The sequence below is a fragment of the Canis lupus genome, chromosome 5 (assembly GCF_048164855.1).
Source record: "Canis lupus baileyi chromosome 5, mCanLup2.hap1, whole genome shotgun sequence".
Taxonomy (NCBI): Eukaryota; Metazoa; Chordata; class Mammalia; order Carnivora; family Canidae; genus Canis; species Canis lupus.
The window spans coordinates 78,766,910-78,789,132 of record NC_132842.1 but is presented as its reverse complement, the minus strand read 5'-3'; the positions used below and the strand labels follow the sequence as shown (position 1 = coordinate 78,789,132).

The following is a 22,223-nucleotide window of genomic DNA, read 5'->3' as shown; positions in this document are numbered from 1 at the left end:
AAGCAGGCATCATACAGAGAGCCTGACGTGGGACTTGATCCAGGGTCTCCAGGATCACGCCCTGGGCTGCAGGAGGCGCTAAACCGCTACGCCACCAGGGCTGCCCTCTTTCTTATATTATTAAATGAGATTTAACTGAATTGTTTCCTGAAAAAAATGTCTTTCTCTCTTCATCAATTCTTAGTTTCTGCTAGAGTCCCACTATACTCACTCTGTTGAAAACACTTGCTGGTATGTCATAATGGTCATCAACGAAAAATAATTACTGCAAGACATAATGAAGTAAAAGTTGCATTCTTTGTATTAAAATATCTTTAATAGTCACTACCCTAAATGTTAGGAAGTAATTTTTAAAGATTAAACATTTGAACTGATAGTAAGTTCTGCTCCTCCTGAATCTGCTGCATATTGACAGCCTTTTCTGATTATTTTGTTTTTTTATTCTTAAATATTTTATTCATTTATTCATGAGAGACACACACAAAGAGAGAGGCAGAGACATAAGGCAGAGATAGAAGCAGGCTCCCTGCAAGGAGCCGAATGCAGGACTGGATCCTGCACCTCAGGTTCACATCCTGAGCCAAAGGCAGATGCTCAACCTCTGAGCCACCCAGGCGTCCCTGTCTCTTTTTTTCTTAAGTAGGCTCCACAGCATGGAGCCCAACACAGGGCTTTAACTCATGACCTTGAGATCAAGGCCTGAACTGAGATCAAGAGATGGACACTTAACCAACTGAGCCACCTAGGTGCCTCCAATAAACCATTTACTAAATGCTGAGTAAATACTGTAATTAAGCTTCAAGAGGGAAGAAAAGAAAACACAGAAGACATATAGATCAGAATTTTTATCTCACTTAATATCCCAATGCTGCCTTTTTGAATTTACATGAAGCTGCAGAGAAGGAAGAAGAAACTTTAAATTTCATGCTTTATATATATAAACAGGTTTTAAGAGATAGATGGTCTGAGGCTGAAACTGATAAGATTGAAAGTCTTTTAAAAAATAATAATATTCATTCTCAGAATTATACTTCACCATCTGCTCTAATTAGTAATAGCAGCATCAAGCATGTATCAGGATCAAAAGATAAAATTTCTGGACAATACACACCAATCTTGTCAAATATATGCGGCTAAGCACTCAGCATAAATGATATGATCTCAGAGTATTTGGTACACATTAAAAAACCTGAGGTACCACACAATATAACTAAAAAAGAAATGAAGAGAACACCACTGGAAAAGTACCAACAGGGACTGGATAGGACTACTATATAAACATTTATTTATAACTGAAACTTTGATATAATAGCCCAGACAAAATAAGCTGATAAAAGAGTGCATGCAGTAATCAAATATTACCTGATTTTTATAATTCAGGTTATATTCTACTATAAACTAGAATGGATAACTAGTGTGGGTTAAAATCTTTTTCAATGCTTGGAAAAGCTCAATTAAACAACTGCATTACAAGACATTTAAATTTACCCATGCATTTGCACATAAAAATTTGTCAAGAACAAAGATCACTGAATGTAATGAAAGGTAATTATATCAAAATCAGATAAGAGCCATAGTAATCATAATTTGGGGATATAATTTTAATCATGCTTGAATGAAATACAAAATTTCCCAAAAGTACTGGAAACATCAATGAATATGCAGTGAGATTTGCATCTAGAAACTAAATATGACTTATGCCAAATCTCTTTACCAGCTCCAAGACAAGTACGTATGGATTTCAAATGAACTGCATAAGGCTATGAAAACTTTTACTAAGTAGGTAATAACGTTTCGAAGGATAATAAGTTTTGAAAAGATAACATAAGATGCTAGTCCCAAATAAAAGGTTGGTATGATAACCTATGTGGCAAGCTCTCAAGAGAACCTTGAAAATTATTATTTGGTTCATTGGATATAACTAAGAAAGGTATTGTTCACAAATATTTAACCAAGAATACTGAGTCATCAACAGATTATACTTATAAATGCTTAACACACTTAATAAATTAATTTCTAATGTACTCATGCTTATACTCTGAAAATGAATTCACTATCCGGAATGTCAATGTCTGGAAGGACTATTGTAAGCAGACAAAAAAAAGAGGCAGATAGAAGACAAAAGGACTGTGGACTTTGAGTTCAATTCTGCTATTTATGAGCAAAATTACTGTGAGCAAGTCTCTGAACTTTGTTGAACTTAGGCTTTCTAATACATTTAATGCCAGTCCTATCTACAAAAGTAATTATAAGGATCAAGGATATAAGGCATATAAAAGGACCTTAAAAACAAGTAAGTTACTAATACCAAAGAAGAAAAAGAACTTTTTAAAAAGTGTTATCTGTATTGATAGAATTAACCTTAATATCATGAAATAAAAAATGCTTATTTCATGTCCTTTTGGTGGGTGTATGGAAAACTCAGTACAAATTGTCAAATTTACAGCATCCTTCAAAAGATGCACCATATATAATGAATGAATCATTTACTAAATAAACACACACAAAATCTAGGATCCTGTGTTAGAGTTATGGAATATATATATATATAATATATATATATATTATATATATATATATATATATATAAATGAGGCCTGGTCTCTTTGTTTAAGGAACAATCTGATTGGAAGAGGAACTTCCTGGGTGGCAGAGCAATTTTAAGTCATAATGTGCTCAGGGTCCAAAAATGTGACAACTCAAATAAACATCAAAATTTTGTGTTAACTAGTGAGTTGCAATTTCTTTTTCTAGGTGAACTGAAGTTTATTTTTTATTTTTTATTTTTTTGAACTGAAGTTTAAACTTTTTTACCCACTCTCATGTTTCTTCAATGTATTAAATAAGAAATCATACCCATCTGTTTTAGAATTCAGTTTACATTGCTCTTCCCTCATTCATAGACTATAACCTTAAACATACTGCTTACCTGAATAACCGAAGAAAACTGAACCAATATTCATCCTACCAAGTTTTAAAGACAGAGAGCCAAATATTCCTTTAAAGGACAAAGGGAAGGAGGATCTAAGCTCAGGAAACCTTTTTGCCCCTAGGAATTTTATAATAGCTCAGCTAATCTCAAAGCTAACTGAAATAAATATAAACGGCAAATTACTAGTATAGGTCCACTGTCTCTCTCTCAATACATTTCTTTTGGGGCACCTTCTGTGATGTCTGACCACATTACTATTAAAATCAACATCACAATTGCTAAGTAATTTGATTTTTGTTTATTTATTTTTAAAGACTTTATTTATTTATTCATGAGAGACACAAGGAGAGGCAGAGACACAGGCAGGCGGATAAGCAGGTTCCCTGCAGATAGCCTGATGCAGGACTCTATCCCTGGACCCTGGGATCCCTGGGGATCATGCCATGAGTGCCCTGAGCCTAAGGTAGATGTTCAACCTCTGAGCCACCCAGGTGTCCCAGTAATCTGACTTTTAAAAAAGTAGAGAGAGGATAGTGTCTGAGTGCTTCCAGTAGATATAGACCCTTATGTTTGAAAATGCTATGTAACTGCATATGACATATTGAAACACCTGCTATTCATTCAACATATTTTGTAGTTAAGTCTTTTGAAGGGAAGTTAATAGTAGGAGTCATAGTTACTTAAGCCATATCAAGAAGTCTAAGTCTAGTAAGATCTTAATATCTTTGGGTGGTAATCATTTATAAGCCAATTGGGAGGCTGGGAAAAATGATTAGAGGTATGGAGCCAAAAATGATGAAGAGTAGGACTTCTGCATTTTCCCCAAAGAGCATTATTAACTGTTCCTTTATATGTTACACAGCTACATTCTATGAAATTCCCAACTCAATCCACAACAATATACCAAGAAAAGCAGGACAAATTAAATGGAGAATGTTTGTTATCTATGGGAGGTGCTGGAAGAATAATAACTTGTATTAAGCTTACCATACCAGTATTACTCTGATGAATCACAATTTTACTTAAAAATTAGCTTGTGGCATATGACAGAACTATTTAAAGAAAATAAGATAACTAAAGCTGACCTTTTTGGAGACATTACAAATTCTTGATAATGGCTCACTTACAAACACATTATTTTGCACCAACTCATTTACATATGTAAGCACATAGATTAGTGGGCATACATTGTGATAATTTAAAAATTCATTTTCTGATTTCAATATTTTGAAAAATACATCGCTTATCCTCAATTTACAGCACTTCCTTTCTGCTATACCTAATTATTAAACAATAGTAAGCTGGTGATGAGAAGTGGCAGTATACACTGGAATAGGAGACGCAGAAAACCATAGCTTCTGTGAGCGACATACGAATAAAACAGACCAATACGATGACAGATGCTGTTAACTAGAGACTAATAAAATGGCATCAACATTATTTCCAATGTTTGGCAAAACAAACATATAAATCAAAAATGAAACAAAAACAAAAATAAAGCTACAAGAAATATAACTTTACACCACCAAAAAGGGAAATAATGTTGAAAAATAACGTATCAAATGGTTTCTAGAAACTGCTAAGACTTTCTGGTAAGGTTAATTCAAACTTGAGAAAAATTTTAATTTAGTATTTACAGAAAATAAAGATTAAATTTCCAACCTGTGTGAGAACAGAATATCACACACAGAGATATTGTTAAGATGGTAATGCTCAATAAATAATATGCTTCAAATTAAGGAGATTTTCTGTAGGTTTTACAAAGCCTTTAACACATTGTAGGCACTTAAATATTTTTAATTAGTGTTTGGCTGCAGGCAAACAACAAATAATTCAAATATCTACAAAGTGACATTTGTTTTCTGATGGTACAGTCTCATTTCAAAGCAGGTTTCAAAAGTTGCCATTTCAGAAATAAAAAGGTGATAGGGAAATAAAAACTGTCACCTTAAATAAAAAAATTTTTACAAACATAAAATAAGGTAGTCTTAACAGAGTGATCTGCAAATGCACAAACTCCAAGCTCCTCCAGAAGTTTAAATTAAGCACTCTCTATACCATTCCAACTTGGGAAAAATAGGTAGTCACATCATTGGCAACTTTCCCCCATGCTTTCTGCAAGTCTACAAAGCATGAAGTAGGCACAGCCTGCCACATCCTGCACAGTGCAGTGCCCCAGCATAAATCCACTGGTGATGTCACTTCTACCGCTGAAGAGCCTGCCACTGGGGGTGTAAAGGCAACCTGCAGTTTACCAATACTGCACTCTTTTGTACATGTCATTTGTTCATATTTTGACTTCACAACCTACAGTAAGTGAGAAGAACAAAACAGAAAATATCATAACACCAGAGACTACCGTTAAAAAAAAAAAAAAAGGATTCAGCGCACCCCTAGAGGCAGGCTCTTCAGGGGTGGGTGCGACATCGCCAGTGGAGTACAAGCTGGGGCTTTGCTCTGTTCCAGAATTGGCAATCCATGCCTGCTCTGCACTTTGCAAATCTGTAGAAAGAAAGACAAAGAGATGGCCATTAGCTGAATGTCATTAGAGATCTCAACTATATCAGGACACCTCAAAATAAAACAGGAGTCCTATTTAAGGTTGACTAAATTTTTAACCCATCTGCAGTTCATTTCAATTGGAAAAACTATGCAAAAAAATCAAGACCAAATTAATGCAGACCAGTTTCTCACAAGTAAAAATGACTCAAGTGTATTCTTTATTTGCTTTAATATTAGTATGGAAAACAGGACAAGTCTTCACTCTTGTACTTCTTCTTAGTTAGAGGAACCAATGAAAAAAAGCAGCTCTCTTGCCACTGGACACAAGATGTCATGAAGTCTATGACATTTTCTAGCTAATTAGGTTATAGGAAACTTGCACTTACAGGTACACCTCTTCCACCAGAGGTTTGCCTTCCAAAATCTGCAAAGGCTGGAGTAAAGTCTGGTCCTCGAGGCAAAATCCGAGGATCCAGAGTTCGCATTGGCAATTTGGGTTGGTTGATCTGCATGAAGAAACAAAGGAAAGCTTAATACAAGTTCCAAAGCATTCAGTGGCAAATAGGTAAAAACTTAGACTGAAAAGTTTTGTCAGCTAAAATGATGAGCATTGGCTTTCTGAGGCAGCAAAGTCCAATCTGAACCATCTGAATCTGAACCAATCTGAACTTCTCCCAATAGACCAGCAATTGTTTTCTGGCGCCCTGGGACTGGTTAGGCCTAAAATTCCTGAGGGGAAGCTAGATACAACCATTAGATTGGCTAAATGGACACTCAAGGACAGGCAGAATGACACAAGAAAAGCTATGAGATCCTATAAACTAGGGACAAATTTGGGGATTTTTTCCCCAGGATATTCACCAGGACATCAGAGTATTCACCGTGAAGAATCCTGCTATCGCACATGTCGATTTTGTTGCTGTTGTCTTATAGTTAGCAAAGCATATACTCTGAGTGAACAGTAAGTCTCTAAAAGAGATATTTTCATGTGTGATCACTCATTTAAAATCTTACTCGATCTGTCCTGTTAATTGGAGGTATTTGGCTTTGTATCGGAATGTAATATGACTATAGACTAAATAAAACTAAGTAGCTCAGGAAGAAATCAACTAATAATTGGGTAAAGTCAGAAACCAATAAGGTAGGAAGATAAGAAGGAATATTTTCTAGAGGATAATCTAATTTAGTGAATGTAAATCTAATTTATTTATTTATTAATTTTTAAATCTAATTTAATGTATATAAAAGCTACCCTCTAAAGTAGCCTCAAATTAGTACTGCCACTTAAAGTACCTAAGAGAGAAGACTTAGAGATCAAGAGAAATAAGGAACCCTGTTGCTATAAAAGAAGAAAATAATACACATATGGTATGGATAAGCAGGTGCTAAAAATCTCAAAAAGAGGTGGATTTCATTGTGAGAGAGAGCTACCCTTTACACTTCAATTAGGATTAATAATTTATCTTCAAAACAAAAATATTTTAAGCTTGGTCATCAGCACTGGTTCATCATTGATATACATAAAATTACTTGGGCAGATACATATCTGACTCTACTCTTTTTAACTTAATAAAGACAAAATAAACACTGCACTAATTTTCTGTATGGACCATTAAGAACAGTAAAGAGAAAAGGTGCCTATTTGCCAAAATTGAAAAGTAATCACTAGAAGTATGTATTTTTGAATTATGAGATTTAACATTACTTGAATTATGCTGATTACCATTTCAGTTTGATTGGCCAAATATACTCAGGTTTCTGACCTGTCCTCAAAGCCATTCTAATTCCATACTGAAATTTTAGACCAGTGAAGAAAGAGCTCCATATCGCTTTTGTCGTATTAGCCCAGCAGATACACATTTTTCACCATATCACTAGGCAATAGCCATAATAATAAGCAGACAATTAATGAATTTTAAAATGTTACCACTTAAATAAGGGCCAAACCCCAAGGTTAGAGTAATCTACAGTAAACCCTAAATCCAACATTATGTAGGAAAATGCTAGTATTTAAATATTATATACTTTAATTCAAATATATTTAGTCTAGCAATTCCTAAAAATTGCTCATACTTCACATATCTGTACTGATAACTGAAACCAGTTCCCTAAAAAAAAAGATAGCTTTCTCTGAGTTTACACCTTACTTTGTCAAGAACCACATCACTGATGGGAGGCAGGCCCTCTGGTTTCTGTATACAGGCTGGCATGTACTGGAAGTCCAGCAAAAACTCCCTGTCATACTGCTTCTTGCCTTCTGTATCAGCAGGCTTCCAGGAATCTAGAAAAAGGGATGTAGGCAGACAAGTGTCTTTGGGATCATTTATATGTATAACCAATCAGAATATAAATGAAATTCCGGTATTTATCCTGTCATAGACTAAAACACAAAGTAAACATAGAGCTACTGTCAGAAAATGTCATGTAAAAATTTTAAACTGTCATATGTTCCTTTATCCCAGAAGATACCTTTGGATAGTAATCTGACATTTCTACAGAAACCAATTATTATACACATTAAGCAGCCTTTGGCCAGAAACATGCAATAATACTCATTAAAATAAACTACCAAGCCTTTAAATAGCTCAGAAATAAGGGATCTATTATACTCATTAGTTTCCTGTGAAAGAGGGATACTTTGGCTCTTCACTTGGAAATGTTATTTTGGAAGGGAAAAAAAGGCAAAAGGACACAAAACAAAACAAATAACTTCTTTAAGATTCTGAAAAGGCGGGGATCCCTGGGTGGCGCAGCGGTTTGGCGCCTGCCTTTGGCCCAGGGCACGATCCTGGAGACCCGGGATCGAATCCCACATCGGGCTCCCGGTGCATGGAGCCTGCTTCTCCCTCTGCCTGTGTCTCTGCCTCTCTCTCTCTCTCTCTGTGACTATCATAAATAAAATTAAAAAAAAAAAAAAAAAGATTCTGAAAAGGCTAAGCAGCTACATTTAAATTTTTCTCCCAACTATGGTTTATTTTTGAAGCATAGTTGACTTACAATATTGTATTAGTTTCAAATATACAAGACAGTGACTTGATAACTATATACAGTACAAAAGGCTCACCATGGTTAAGTGCAATTAACCATCTTCCACCATATAGTTATTACAATATTATTAGCCATATTCCCTATACTGTACTTTTCATCTCTGTGACTTATTTATTTTTTAACTGGAAATCTGACCCTCTCAATCTGTTCACCTTTTTTTCCCCACCCCCTACCCACCTCTCCTCTGGCAATCACAGGCTGTTCTCTGAAATTATGTTTGTTTCTGTTTTTCTATTTGTTTGTTTTATACTTTTTTTTTTAAAGATTTTATTCATTTATTTATGAGAGACACACACACAGAGAGATAGAGACATAGGCAGAAGGAGAAGCAGGATCCATGCAGGGAGCCCAATGTGGGACTCGATCCCAGGTCTCCAGGATCATGCTCTGGGCTCAAGGTGGTGCTAAATCACTGAGCCACCCAGGCTCCCTGTTTGTTTTATATCTAATGGTTTTGTCTCTTTCTGTCTGACTTATTTCACTAGGTATAATACACTCTAGGTCCATCCACATTGTCATAAATGGGAAGATTTCATTCATTTTGATGGTTGAGTAATACTCTACCATGTGTGTACACTTGCATGCACATACACACATATATACACACATCTTCATTTCCCACTCATCTATCAGTGCACACTTAGAGCGCTTACATATCTTGGTTACTGTAAATAATGCTATAATCAACATAGGGGTGAATACCCAAAAGGAGAATTACTGGGTCATAAGATATTTCCATTTTTAATTTTGAGGAACCCCCATACTTGTTTTCTATAGTAGTTGCACCATTTTTATTCCACCAATAGTGCATGAAGGTTCCCTCTTCTTCACAATCTTACCAACACTTGCCATTTCTTGTCCTTTTGATACTAGCCATTCTGCCAGGTGTGAGGTGATATCTCATTGTGCTTTTGATTTGCATTGCCCTGACAAATAGTGATATTGAGCATCTTTTCATTTGTCTGGTGGCAACCTTTATGTCTCCTTCAGAAAAATGTCTACTCAGGTCCTCAGCCCATTTTTTAAATTGGATTTTTTAATTTGGTGTTGACTTGTAGTTCTTTACACATTTTGGATAATAACCCTTTATCACTATTGACTACAGCTTAATCTGGAGAAAATAAAATTATGTACTTGCTGAAACAACTGAATAGGGAACGCACATATATCCTTCTTCAAATATCCTGACACACTCTTAGCTAATATATATATATAAAAAATACATAAAGTTTTATTTAAATATCTCTAAACTTAATGTGGGGCTTGAAATCACAATCCAGAAATCAAGAGTCACATATTCTTCTGACTGAGCCAGCCAGATGCTTCTTAGCTAATATTTTAATATTAATTTTAATTTTTATTATATTATTTTATTTTTAAGATTTTATTTATTTATTCATGAAAGACAGAGAGAAAGAGGCAGAAACACAGGCAGAGAGAGAAGCAGGCTCCAGGCAGGGAGCCTGACGCAGGAATTGATCCTGGGTCTCCAGGATCACACCCTGGGCTGAAGGCAGTGCCAAACCAATGGGCCACTGGGGCTGCCAAATTTTAAGTTAATAGTAAGTGCTATGGCACTTACTTTGCTACTATGACTATTGTTACAGTTATCATTTCTCACACTCCTTACCTCATTATATAAAGTTGGAGAATTTCTTAAAATTTTTATAGGATAATAAAAACATGACATAGTATTTTTCTTTTAATTGACAAGATTCTCATCAAAATCAGGCCCCAGGGGACTCCTGGGTAGCTCAGTGGTTGAGCATCTGCCTTGAGCTCAGGGCGTGATCCTGGGATCCGGGATCAAGTCCCACATCAGGGAGCCTGCTTCTCCCTCTGCCTGTGTCTTTTTGCCTCTCTCTCTGAGTCTCTCATGAATAAATAAATAAAATCTTAAAAAAAAAAATCAGGTCACAGGATCACTTCATGGTAGTACTCTAGGTCCTTCTTTATATTAGTGGTTCTTAATATGTAAGTGATAGACTCTTGATGGTCTGGGATATTTTCAACAAAATCCTTATTACCTTATTATATTCATTAAAAGGCAGTTTATTGGATCTAAATTTTAAACTGACTTTTTTCCAATTATTGCTAGGGTATATTACAGTTTATTGTTCAATATAGTTCAGGTAAGTACCTTGCCAGACTGAAGGATAAAAATATAACTGATGGGGGCCCCTGGGTGGCTCAGTCAGTACAGCATGTGACTCTTGATCTCAGAGTCATGTGTTTGAGCCTCACATTGGGCACAGAGCTTACTCAAAAAACAGAAACACACACGTGTGTGCACGCGCACACACACACACCCCAATATATTGACACAGTCCTACAAATGACAACAGTGTCTCAATCTTCTAAAGGACTGGTGGTATCCTCAAGTACTTCATGATATGAGACAAGCCTAGATCTCTAGAAGTAATCTCAGTATACTGAGTCCAGAAGTTAAACAAAAATTTTACTATAGCAAAGCCCTACAATTTCACAAAGCCCACTGGCCACAGTTTACTGGTAGTGAAAAGATCAGTATATTAAGGTAGTATCAATCAGTTACTTTCAAACATTTCTTACAACTCACAATAAGAAATATGATTCTATGATTCAAAACAAATAAATATGTAAAAGAAATGTTTCAAAAAAAATGTTTCTTAGAACAGCATTTACCCTAACTTTTGTAATGCACTGACAATTTTTAATTATTTTTTAAAATGTTGGTTGTACATCACTAATTTCTGTGTAGATTATTTTTCAAGTCTGATATTTGATATTCAAACCCAATGTTACACAGAAGTCACTCAGATTTGGCAGACTAAGAAAAACATTGCACCTATCACAGATTTTCTATCAAATGAACCATCTTTCCCCACATATCCATGCCAAATCTCTCCAAAAATCTCAAAGGCAACCACAGTTTATACAGGACTGGGATAGAGCTTTAATGGACTTGCTGGTGCCTAAAGATGAAAGAGCCTCTGGGGCTTATCATGTATTTCACGGGGCACGTCTCATACTGCCTGTGCTTCATAACCTAGTCACACTGCTTGTGATGATCATAGTTCAGGGCTACAGAGTTGTCAACAAGTTTCTATTGTGAAATTAGTGAGTTACAACCAACATTTTAAAATTCTTTTGTTTTTCTTTTTTCTTTTCTTCCCTTTAAATAGGCTCCACACCCAACATGGGACTTGAATTCATAACCCTGAGATCAAGAGTCATAAGCTCTACTGACTGAGCTAGCCAGATATGCCATAACCCAACATTTTATAAAGAGAAAAGAATAAAAAATGTGTGTTACATGTAATAAGGGTAAGTGATTAAGGCTTGTGACATGGTAAGCACAAACAAGCAATGAAACAGCCCTTTCAATTAAACTAAATAAAATTAAATTTCTCTTGTCAAATCCCACCAGTCTAGCACTGACTGACATCCTATGCCAGCTGATCTTCCAATGCCAGTAAAGCAGAACACCAGCATCAGATATCACTTCCGCCAACAAGGAACTCCCTGGATTTGCTAGTCACTAACTTACACCCACTAATCTATTCTGTAAATATTATACTGTGATAGCCTCTTTCTTTCATCCAATATTTCCCACAACAAGCCAACATTATTGTAAGGTTATAACAGAGTGAAGGTGAAAAGGAAAGAACTACAGAGGAAGGCAGGGATACACTTACCTGGTTTGAATGGGAATGTCACCCCTTCACCAGAACTATCAGTGGAGCCTGAATTAGCATCTATTCCTTCACCCTCAGAAATACTCTCAGCACCATTACGTACAGGCTCAGCTTCTTCTCCATTTTCTTCCACAGTTTTTATTTTTTTTAGGTCAGAGGGGTCTCTTCCAGGATGAAACCCTTGGCTCATTTTATCCTGTTCAGATTCAAGTACTTTGTCACCTGAAAGCTCCTCTTCAGCTTTAGGCTAAAGCGTAAGTGAACACAGAGGTTACATCATTTTTACCATGTAAATATGCATGAAAACCTACACCTATCCCCTCTAAAAGCATAGGAAAACAGGTCACTCAAAAAAAGGATGTCTGTGCTCAGCATATGGTACTAGAATGCTAAGTTTATTAAAAACACTTTTCTCATTTCATCTCTTGGCAGAGAGAAGACAGGTCACATGGCTACTGAAATGCTTTAACATGACTAATGAAATCTAAATGTACCAAAGGTTAGAATGGAAAGAACTGTTAATCCTTGCACTTGTTGAACATGAAAGGCCTAGTCAGAAATCTAAATCAAGCACTCCTACTCTTGCCACTAAGGCTCAGCAGGTATAAAAAGAAACATTAGAGGGAGACTTTTGTGCTTCTCTTGCTGCTAAGTGGAGGGTTTGATGAATAAAGTACCTAGGTCCTGGAAAGCTGATCATCTTTCATTTTACAAGGAGGGCTCTTGTTAGTTAAAATCTATTTTGTTTATTGGTTCTTAGAATTCTCTGTGGTTGTAACCTTACTCAAATTGTATATGGAAAAGTGGTTGGCATATATTCCTCTACAGAGGCAGAAATCCGGGTTCTGGTGCATCCTATTTTTATTTTTTAAGATTTATGAGCAGCCCGGGTGGCTCAGTGGTTTAGTTTAGCACAGCCTTCAGCCCAGGGCCTGATCCTGGAGACCCGGGATCGAGTCCCACCTCGGGCTCCCTGCATGGAGCCTGCTTCTCCCTCTACCTGTGTCTGTGCCTCTCTCTCTTCTGTGTTTCTCATGAATAAATAAAATCTTAAAAAAAAAAAAAAAGCCAAACCTTTATTTCTTATTTATTTTTGAGAAAGAAAGAGAACACAAGTGAGAGGGGCAGAGGGAGAGAATCACAAGCAGACTCCAGGCTAAACATGAAGCCTGATGCAGGGCTGGATTTTGTGACCTTAAGATTACAACCTGAGCTGAAACCAAGAGTGGGATGTTTAAATGACTGTTTCATCCAGGCGCCCTTGGTGCATCCTATTTTTAAAAAGCAAAATAGAGTGGAAGTTATTTACCAGATGATTTTTGACCACTATAATTCAGATATCAAAAAGATTAATTTCTTGTGGTGCCTGAGTGGCTCAGTAGGTTGAGCATCTGACTCTTGGTTTCGGGTTAGGTCAGAATCTCAGGGTTTGGGATAGGGCCCCATGACAGGCTCCTTGCTCAGTGCAGAGAGTCTGCTTGGGATTCTCTTCTTTCTCACCCTCTGCTCCTCCTCCCGCATGCACTCTCTCTCTAAAAAATTAAAGAAATAAATACAATCTTTTAAAAAGTTTTTGAGGGCCATATATGAACCATCAAAATTTCTTGACGTAAGTTCTCCATGAACTTTATGTCTTTCTATATTATGAAGGGTAAGCACTCTAAAAACAAACCTTTGGAAGAAGCACTCAGAGGAAGTAGACATTCTAAGTGATAAATTCATGCTAAGAGAGCAAAAAAAAATGTCATATCAATTGGTTACCTCAATTGATTTATGAAAGTATATTTTTTCCAAAAAAATCAGTTACAAATCCTACTTTAAATTTTTTTTATTTTTTATTTTTTAAAGATTTTATTCATTTATTCATGAGAGACACAGAGAGAAAGAGAGGCAGAGACACAGGCAGAGGGAGAAGCAGGCTCCTCCTGGGAAGCTGTATGCGAAACTCGATCCCGGGTCTTCAGGGTCACACACCCTGGGCTAAAGGCGGCGCTAAACCGCTGAGCCACCCGGGCTGTCCCCTACTTTCTTATATAAGTGAAATACTGTAAAATATTGTAACAAGTAAAACACTAGTCAATTATCTTCATCAGATCACGGGGAAAAGACAACATTTTAGAATGTTGTCAATAGAAATAGATAGGTTTTCAGGACTGGCTTACATAATGAAAAACAAGTTCATGAAAACACACAGACACACACACTCCCGCTACCACTCATTTTGACATGTGCTTTCCCCACTCTCCCAACAGAAAAACACAGTATGGAAACCATCAAAAGAAAGACAGACATAAAAATTTCAAGAAAATAATGGCTGAGATGATTTCTTTTTAAAACGTGGCACAGAGTGACTTTGAGGAAAAAAAAGATCTATCAAGTTTGAATCATGAATCAACAACCTTTTTCTTATTCTACACTCTACTGTAGTCTAACTTATAACGACCGTGTAATATCACCTTCTAATTAAGTATACATCAAGATCTTGAATAATTTGGCTTGAGAGTCTGTCAATGATACTTAAACTTATTAAAGAGCAGTATAACTACATTATACATTTACAGACCATTCATATTTCAGGGGTTATAAAATGAAGAAAAATGTTATTTTAGAGAAAAAAATATATTATGTCCTCTTTGTGGACCTAAAATTGACCACAGAAAATCTACTGGACATAAGCAGAGAATGTATTACTTGGAAACTTAATTTCTAACTGGAAAAAGAAGTATAAATAAACTTGTTTCCATGAATGACAAACCATTATTCAGAGAACAAAAAATCACCAAAGTGTCTGAGGAACATTGTTAGAAGGATATTTTTTAAGGGAATCCACCAAATTAGCTGCATTAAATATTTATGATGATTATTTTTCTCTCAGCTTCAAGAAGCTCTATTAAACTAGTTTATAAGCATCTTAACAGTTCCTAAACTATTTACCACGAAAACCAGACGGAAGAAAGAAAACACCTTATTGGCTGGACTGTCAAACAAAGGTTAAGCTTTTATAGGAAGTTGTTAAAAGAAGAATTTAGTTGATAAAACTGCCTGTTTAATTTATGAGTTTTTAAAGTCCAAGAAAATCAGACCCAACAACTATATGTAGTAACTAATGAAATATCCTAAAAATTTAAAACAAATTTTAAGATCCTTTGATCAACAATTTTAAGATAAATCACATTTCACATTAACTTTCTAGGCTATAATTTATAGAAATTGTTAAAACATTTGCAATGACATAACAAACCAATATATAACCTAAAACATGCTGATATCTGAAACACATTCTTTTAAAGGCTGAGAAAAATCTATTGAGAAAAAGAGAGTTTGAGGATCAGTGAAAATAAAGATAATGACACCCATTATGCATTGAAGTACTGTAATAAATGCACAACTATAGGAAAAACTGGAACTAGGATTTCTGGGGGGATAAAAGGTCTGTGTGCAAATAAATTCTTTATTATAAACTATACGGTTGAGGAAAAAATGGATTCAAAACGAGTAAAAACAGTTTTTATGTATGAAGAATAACAATCCGAAGAAGGTTTTAGCTAACTATGGTTCATGGGCCAAATATGACTCATCCTCCATTTCTGTATAGTATGCAAGGTAAAGATGGTTTCTGCATTTGTACTCACTGAAAAAATTCCAAAGAAGAATATTTTATGACACATGATTATTATATGAAATTCAAATTTCAGTGTCTGTCAATGAATTTCTACTGGAATGTAGTCACAATCATTCTTTTATACATTGTCTATGGCTGTGTTTGGGGTACAGCAAAAGAGTTGAGAAACTGTGACAGGGATCATATAATCTACAAAGTCTAAACTATTTACTATGTGGACTGTTACAGGAAATGTTGGCTAGCCCATGACCTAAAGAAGAGGGTGGGGATCCCTGGGTGGCACAGCGGTTTGGCGCCTGCCTTTGGCCTGGGGCACGATCCTGGAGACCCGGGATTGAATCCCACGTCGGGCTCCCGGTGCATGGAGCCTGCTTCTCCCTCTGCCTGTGTCTCTGCCTCTCTGTCTCTCTCTGTGTGACTATCATGAATAAATAAATAAAAAATCTTTAAAAAAAAAAAAAAAGGGAGAGGGTGAATATTTGCAGGAGTGGTGGCCTACCCATTTAATATTCAGTAATGCCTAGAAACGAGCAAAGATTAATGAAGTACAATAGAAGAAAACAAATAAAAAATAGCAGAATCTAAAGAGAAAACAGTTTATGAAGCTCTTGCAGCCATACCAGGAATGTATGAAATTCCCCTGCCTCTGGAAGGTATTCTATTCTCTGTAGTAGCAACATTTTCTTGTTCAGCTGCAAGACAAGTGCAGCAACTATTTGCACCTCTACAACTTCCTGCCAATTCTTACCCCCTGATAACCACACTGTAAGCACTTCCATGAAACATTTTGGTGGTTGCTAAGGGACTAACTGTGACATCAGTAGAGCATGTAAGAGCAGTGACAGGACAGGGGGAAGTAACAAAGGGGTACTGTGAACTGCTTGGAAAGGTAAGAATTATACTAGATAGAAAAGCCTTTTGAAATAAATGCATTTAAAGTCACTTTAAAATAATTTGTATATTCTAATGTTATCACCATATACATTTAATAAATATTATTTTAATAAAGTAGATGTTAAGAGTTCAAAAAATAAAAAAGCAATATACAGATCTTTTAGATTACTTTTCATTTATAAGCTAGAGTACATAGCACTAAAGATATTGAGATTATAGACCATGAAACTGATAGAACACTCTTAGGGCTATGCCTTTGTTTCTTCCTCACATGGTCTCCTGTTGTACTGTAACCTATAGCAAAACCTGGCATGGTTTAGTTCAAAACAGGCAAATCATATATGAAAAGTTATGTTACACTGGGATGCAGTTAAAAGATGACAGATCCAAAATTAATTTACTTAAAATGTACTTGATGATTTCTACCACCATTGCTAATGAGTATTTGACAAATTTGTTTGCATTTTTTTTTAACCAGATTAGGCTTTCCATCTAGTTAACAGAAGGAAAAATTCAATTGAGGGGGGTGGGGACTAATCAAAATTTAAACAATAACTTAGTTTTGCCATTTTAGAATCGGCATTTTGAAAGAGACAAGAATCCGATGAAACTGAAGATGCTATCACAAATCTTATAAAAATTCTATAGGTGGACTAAAAACAGACTCTGAGCTCAATGTACCATGTTTTGTTTGAAAAACAGTATCTCAAGAAGGATATATAAACCCACACTTGTCTTAGGAAATAGCACCACTACTCTGAAGATAAACTAAAGAGATTTACTCTTCCGCTTACCTCCACTTCTGCCTCTAACACTTCTTCAGTGGTTCGGGTCCGATCTTTTGGTTTCTTCCACATCTTTGGTGCAGTTACAACTGTCTGAGCTGAAATACAAGATCAGTGCCATTACTTCTCACTGTAAAGTCATGTTTGGAAATACTGAGTCTAAAATGATACCTGTATTCAAATTTAGCAGAACAAAAGAGGGCTTCACCCATATGGAAGAAACAGCTGAATGATCAAATGAACAACTGTGTGGTTATGGCCCAGAGATTACAGCGGAACAAGTCTTAGGCACAAATTGTGCATATCAGCACATATAGCCTTACAACCAGTGCCCTAGGTTCCTCCTGCTTCATGGTTAGGACACATAATTCAGTATGCGTTATCTATATAAGAAACTGGCCTACCGGGCAGCCCCGGTGGCTCAGCGGTTTAGCGCCAGGGCATGATCCTAGAGACCCGGGATCGAGTCCCTCGTCAGGCTCCCTGCATGGAGCCTGCTTCTCCCTCTTTCTGTGTCTTTGTCTGTCTCGCTCTCTCCTCTGTGTATTCATATGAATAAATAAATAAAATCTTAAAAAAAAAAAAAAAGAAATTGGCCTACCAACCAGTTCTAGACTTGGGTCTGCTTCTATTATTAACTAACTACTAACACTTCTCAGTGGATGCACATTCAACTATAAAAGGAGGAGTGAGATTAGATAATATCTAAGGTTCTTTTAAGCTACAAAAAGTATAAAATTCCAGCTTGTTTTTTAAAGCTTTCTAGACAACAAAAGTACACTTTAAGATTTTATTAGCTAGGGGATCCCTGAGTGACCCAAAGGTTTAGCGCCTGCCTTCGGCCTAGGGCGTGATCCTGGAGTCTCCAGATCGAGTCCTGGGATTGAGTCCCACATCGGGCTCCTTGCATGGGGCCTGCTTCTCCCTCTGCCTGTGTCTCTGCCTCTCTCTCTCTCTCTCTGTCTGTCTCTCATGAATAAATAAATAAAATAAAAAAAATTTCATTAGCTAGGCAGAACTTCTACAACATTCACTTCTCATTTCAGATCAATACTGTCAATCTACTCGTTCATACTGCTGGGGAAAAAGACAACCTAATTTTTACTGATTATATTGTATCACTAGTTCTAGATGGAAAATTAAGCCTACAAAGGATTTTTAAATATTCATTTGGCTTGCAAATTCCACAAAATCTTTCCACATGTGGATGTACAATTTGGATGTACAAAAGACTAAAAATCAGATAGCAAATAGAATATAGTAAAAGGATCCTACAGAAGTCTATACATGAGTGAACAGAGAGAAGTGAGGAATGACAGGAAGATGGGCAAGGAGAAGAGTCAAAGAAAGGCGACTTAACAAATAGAAGATATTGTCAAAAGTGAATAAACATGAAACTAAAAGGTACCATGTACTGGTTCTCTATAGAAATATAAGATCATTCATTCAAGACAAAACCAACCAATTTCTCTGGACAGCCTACTCTTTTTCAGAACAGTAGAATATGAACACTTACACTGTTCTGAGGAACAAGGAAAAGGAAACATTTAACATTCTTCTCAAAATTATTGCACCATCATAAATACTCTTGTAAATCTCCTTTGTTACACACACCTCAATTCTTTTTTATCCATCCCATCACAGACTATAATGAACAAGAAAACATTAGACCGCTGTTATTCTTCCTTGCTGACTTACTCAAATCAACTACTTTCTCAGAGAATGGAACTAAAATTATGGTAACCACACATGGGTTTAAATTTCCTACTGCCACAGAGTCTTATATTGAATATGTATATGTATGTATGTATGTATGTAGTGGTCTCTTTTCACTTTTTATGGATCTTCTCATTTTATATAACCAGTCTGTTTTATATGTCTCTCTCCAAAATGATGTGATTAATTCTGGTTCCACAACAGAATCTATTTTAAAAGTTAAAGAGTTTGGGGCACATGCACATTTTATTTTAAATTTTATTTAATATATGCATAGGACACCTGAGTGGCTCAGTTGAGCATTTGCCTTCGCTCAGGGCATGATCCGGGTACTGGGATCAAGTCCCGCATCCGGCTCCCCATAGGGAGCCTGCTTCTGCCTCTGCCTGTCTCTGCCTCTCTGTGTGTCTCTCATGAATAAATAAATAAAATCTTAGGAAAAAAGTAAGATACATCCAATGAAGAACACTTATAAAATTTAGACAGATATCAATTTGGAAAAAATATCTCTAAGATATTGTGAATACTCTGGCTGAATTTCTTGCCAGCATTTAAAAGACACAAGTATATGCACACTATATAGTTTTGTAATCTTTTTGTTTTTTAAACTGAACTGCAAACACAAATGTAAACCTTATACTTCTTATCTTTCAGTAGGAACTGTCGTAACAAATCAACTTAGTCAAAATCCCTCTATGTTTAATCTATTACATTTTTATTAACAGTAAAAGAAAAGTTCACAGACTGGTATTTGATTAAAAAAAAAGATAAAATATAATAGGCAGTGAAGAACTACAAAGAGCTAGATGTACATGATTTTTATTAAGTCACTTTAGTTAAGAGTAAGGAGGAAGAAAGAAAAGCTTCTTGACCAGTCTGTAGGAAGTCCAATTTAAGATAGAATTACACTGCTGAAGTGTCAATCAACTGACCAGGACCAAGTCACAGCAAAGATTTGGCTTTGGGCTAGTGAGATTAGGCTAAAGGCTTAAAAAGAGATTAGGTTAAAAAAAAAGAAAGGGCAAAGTAAAAAATTAGACCCATTATTACATTTATAACCATGTAAAATACTTCTGTTAAGTTTGGAAGGATATAAGGAAAAGTGTTATGTTAAGACTTAGACCACAATATTTGAACAATAGCAGGCTGTCCTCTGTTCTTCAATATTATAGTAATAATTTAAAATTGGAAGAAAATAAAAGAGTGAAGCTTTTAAAACTGATTTTTATTCATTGTTTCAATCCTGTATGATTGAAGTGGAGGCATTTTGTTCTAGATTTTAGAACTGCTCTTTATAAAAATACTCCTGAAATAAATTTTAAAAACTGTTAATCTTACCAAAGATGTTAGAATTTTACATATGTTTTTTGATCTACAGTGGACTTGGGGAACTCATGGAGCTCTTTAACACCATTTGTTTTAAACAAAAACGTGGGAACATCATCATTACACGGAGGTTAAAAGAATGTCAAAGAGGTGATTACATACGAGAGGTAAACTTTTACTCCTAATGTATTCTATTAGCTATGTAATATAAATCTGAAAACAACATTCAGTAAAGATACCATGTTGGTAAACTTGCTTATCTTTACTAGATCACTCTCTATTACTTATTTCTCCAGTGTAATCAAGTTAAGTGCCCAGAAAACTGTTAAGCGTTAATAAAATTTCAATTTTTTTCTGATGCCAAAAAGGAAAAAGATCTTTTCTACTTTCCCTTTTCTTAGATCTTTGCCTAAAGAAAACTTGTAACCATAAATTCTTCCTCTATCCATGTGACATATGTGTAAATCTTTTTATTTTTTTTGTGTAAATCTTTTTAAACGCTGAAGAAGACTCTTTCGCAGCTTTATAACTCAGGAATGTTTTTCTTAAGAGTCTGGGAACCATCTCTTTGTCATCATGGGAGTTTCCTCTAGGCAAGTACCTCATCATAAGTATATGTGAAGTTTAATTTCTCATCTGGATAAAGGCAACTGAACTAACAGATGGACACCTCAACTACCAAGAGAATTAAGGATGAACTAGATATAACAGCAATGGTGCTGGTACAGTCCTGCTACATGAAGACAAATTATCTTTATATTGAGAACATGTACGTGATAAATTATATTTGTTTGGCTTTAGGAAAGGGTGGGATTTCCTTCATCTGTAATCTCATTAGTGGGTTGCCTATGATGCTCACTGCAGACATAATGCTTCTTCAATAATAAAACTATTTTCTTTCTTTTCTGCATTTGTGAAGAGCATTTTCTGGATTGGCAGGAGGTTTCAATTTTTACCTCCACAATTCAGTAACAAGAATGAGATGGTTTAAGTGCCTAAAAGGCACAAATCAGCTGAAGATCTTGTGGTCACATAACACCCAGATAAGAGACCAAGAATTATAAAAAGTCTCCCTTCTAGCTCTCCATTCTTTTGGAATATAACATGAACTCCTTAGCTCTAAGATTTAAGATGAGTGTATTCAGAGTCTGAGTCTCCAGACCAAAGAGACACAACACTATGAAGACTTATTAAGAATAGACACCCCACTACTGGTAAGGGAAGAGCCTCCTTACATTGTCACAGGCTTGAATATAAAGAGTAGAATGTTCCAATAATGGAACTTCCAATCAGAATTCCCACACTTCACACTCAGTTCTAATCTCTTCTCTTTCCTATCATTTTTTCCCACATTTTATTGACTTTTTTTTAGATTGTGGTTTTAAATTCCTAAAGTTGGCATTAAATCATTCTGTTTACATCATATTCAAGAATTTTATCTCCAGTTTCTTGAGGCTGGGGATCCTAATGTCTTTTTTTTTCTTCCATAGATGTTTATGAAAATCTAGGAAAATCTGATGATCTAAGAAACTGGGGCAGAAAAAGAAAAAACCCAGTTGAGAGAAGGGTAAGTTTTTACAGTGGAGATGTACATGAACTAGAAAAACTAATAATGATAATCAAATACATAAGAATGATGGGTCACTGAAAGATATCAACCAAAAGAAACCACTAGGGAGTAAGTCTATCATTGTTTTCCAGCATCTTCTCAGGGGTATTTA

The 22,223-nt window shown here is 35.7% G+C and overlaps 1 protein-coding gene across 26 annotated transcripts in view; it reads right to left on the bottom strand.

Annotated features, from left to right (window-relative positions):
* Positions 1-22,223, bottom strand: part of EIF4G3 (eukaryotic translation initiation factor 4 gamma 3) — a 330,571-nt gene that overhangs the window by 70,172 nt on the left and 238,176 nt on the right. For 19 of the 26 annotated variants that reach the window (XM_072827973.1, XM_072827981.1, XM_072827975.1 and 16 more), the window contains 5 exons: positions 17,470-17,558; positions 12,160-12,406; positions 7,582-7,715; positions 5,821-5,940; positions 5,324-5,434 (listed from right to left, as the gene is read on the bottom strand). In XM_072827973.1, coding sequence (XP_072684074.1) covers positions 5,324-5,434; positions 5,821-5,940; positions 7,582-7,715; positions 12,160-12,406; positions 17,470-17,558 — 701 coding nt within the window. The remainder of the gene's footprint in view (positions 1-5,323; positions 5,435-5,820; positions 5,941-7,581; positions 7,716-12,159; positions 12,407-17,469; positions 17,559-22,223) is intronic. The other 7 variants (XM_072827970.1, XM_072827958.1, XM_072827960.1 and 4 more) reach the window with 1 other exon arrangement.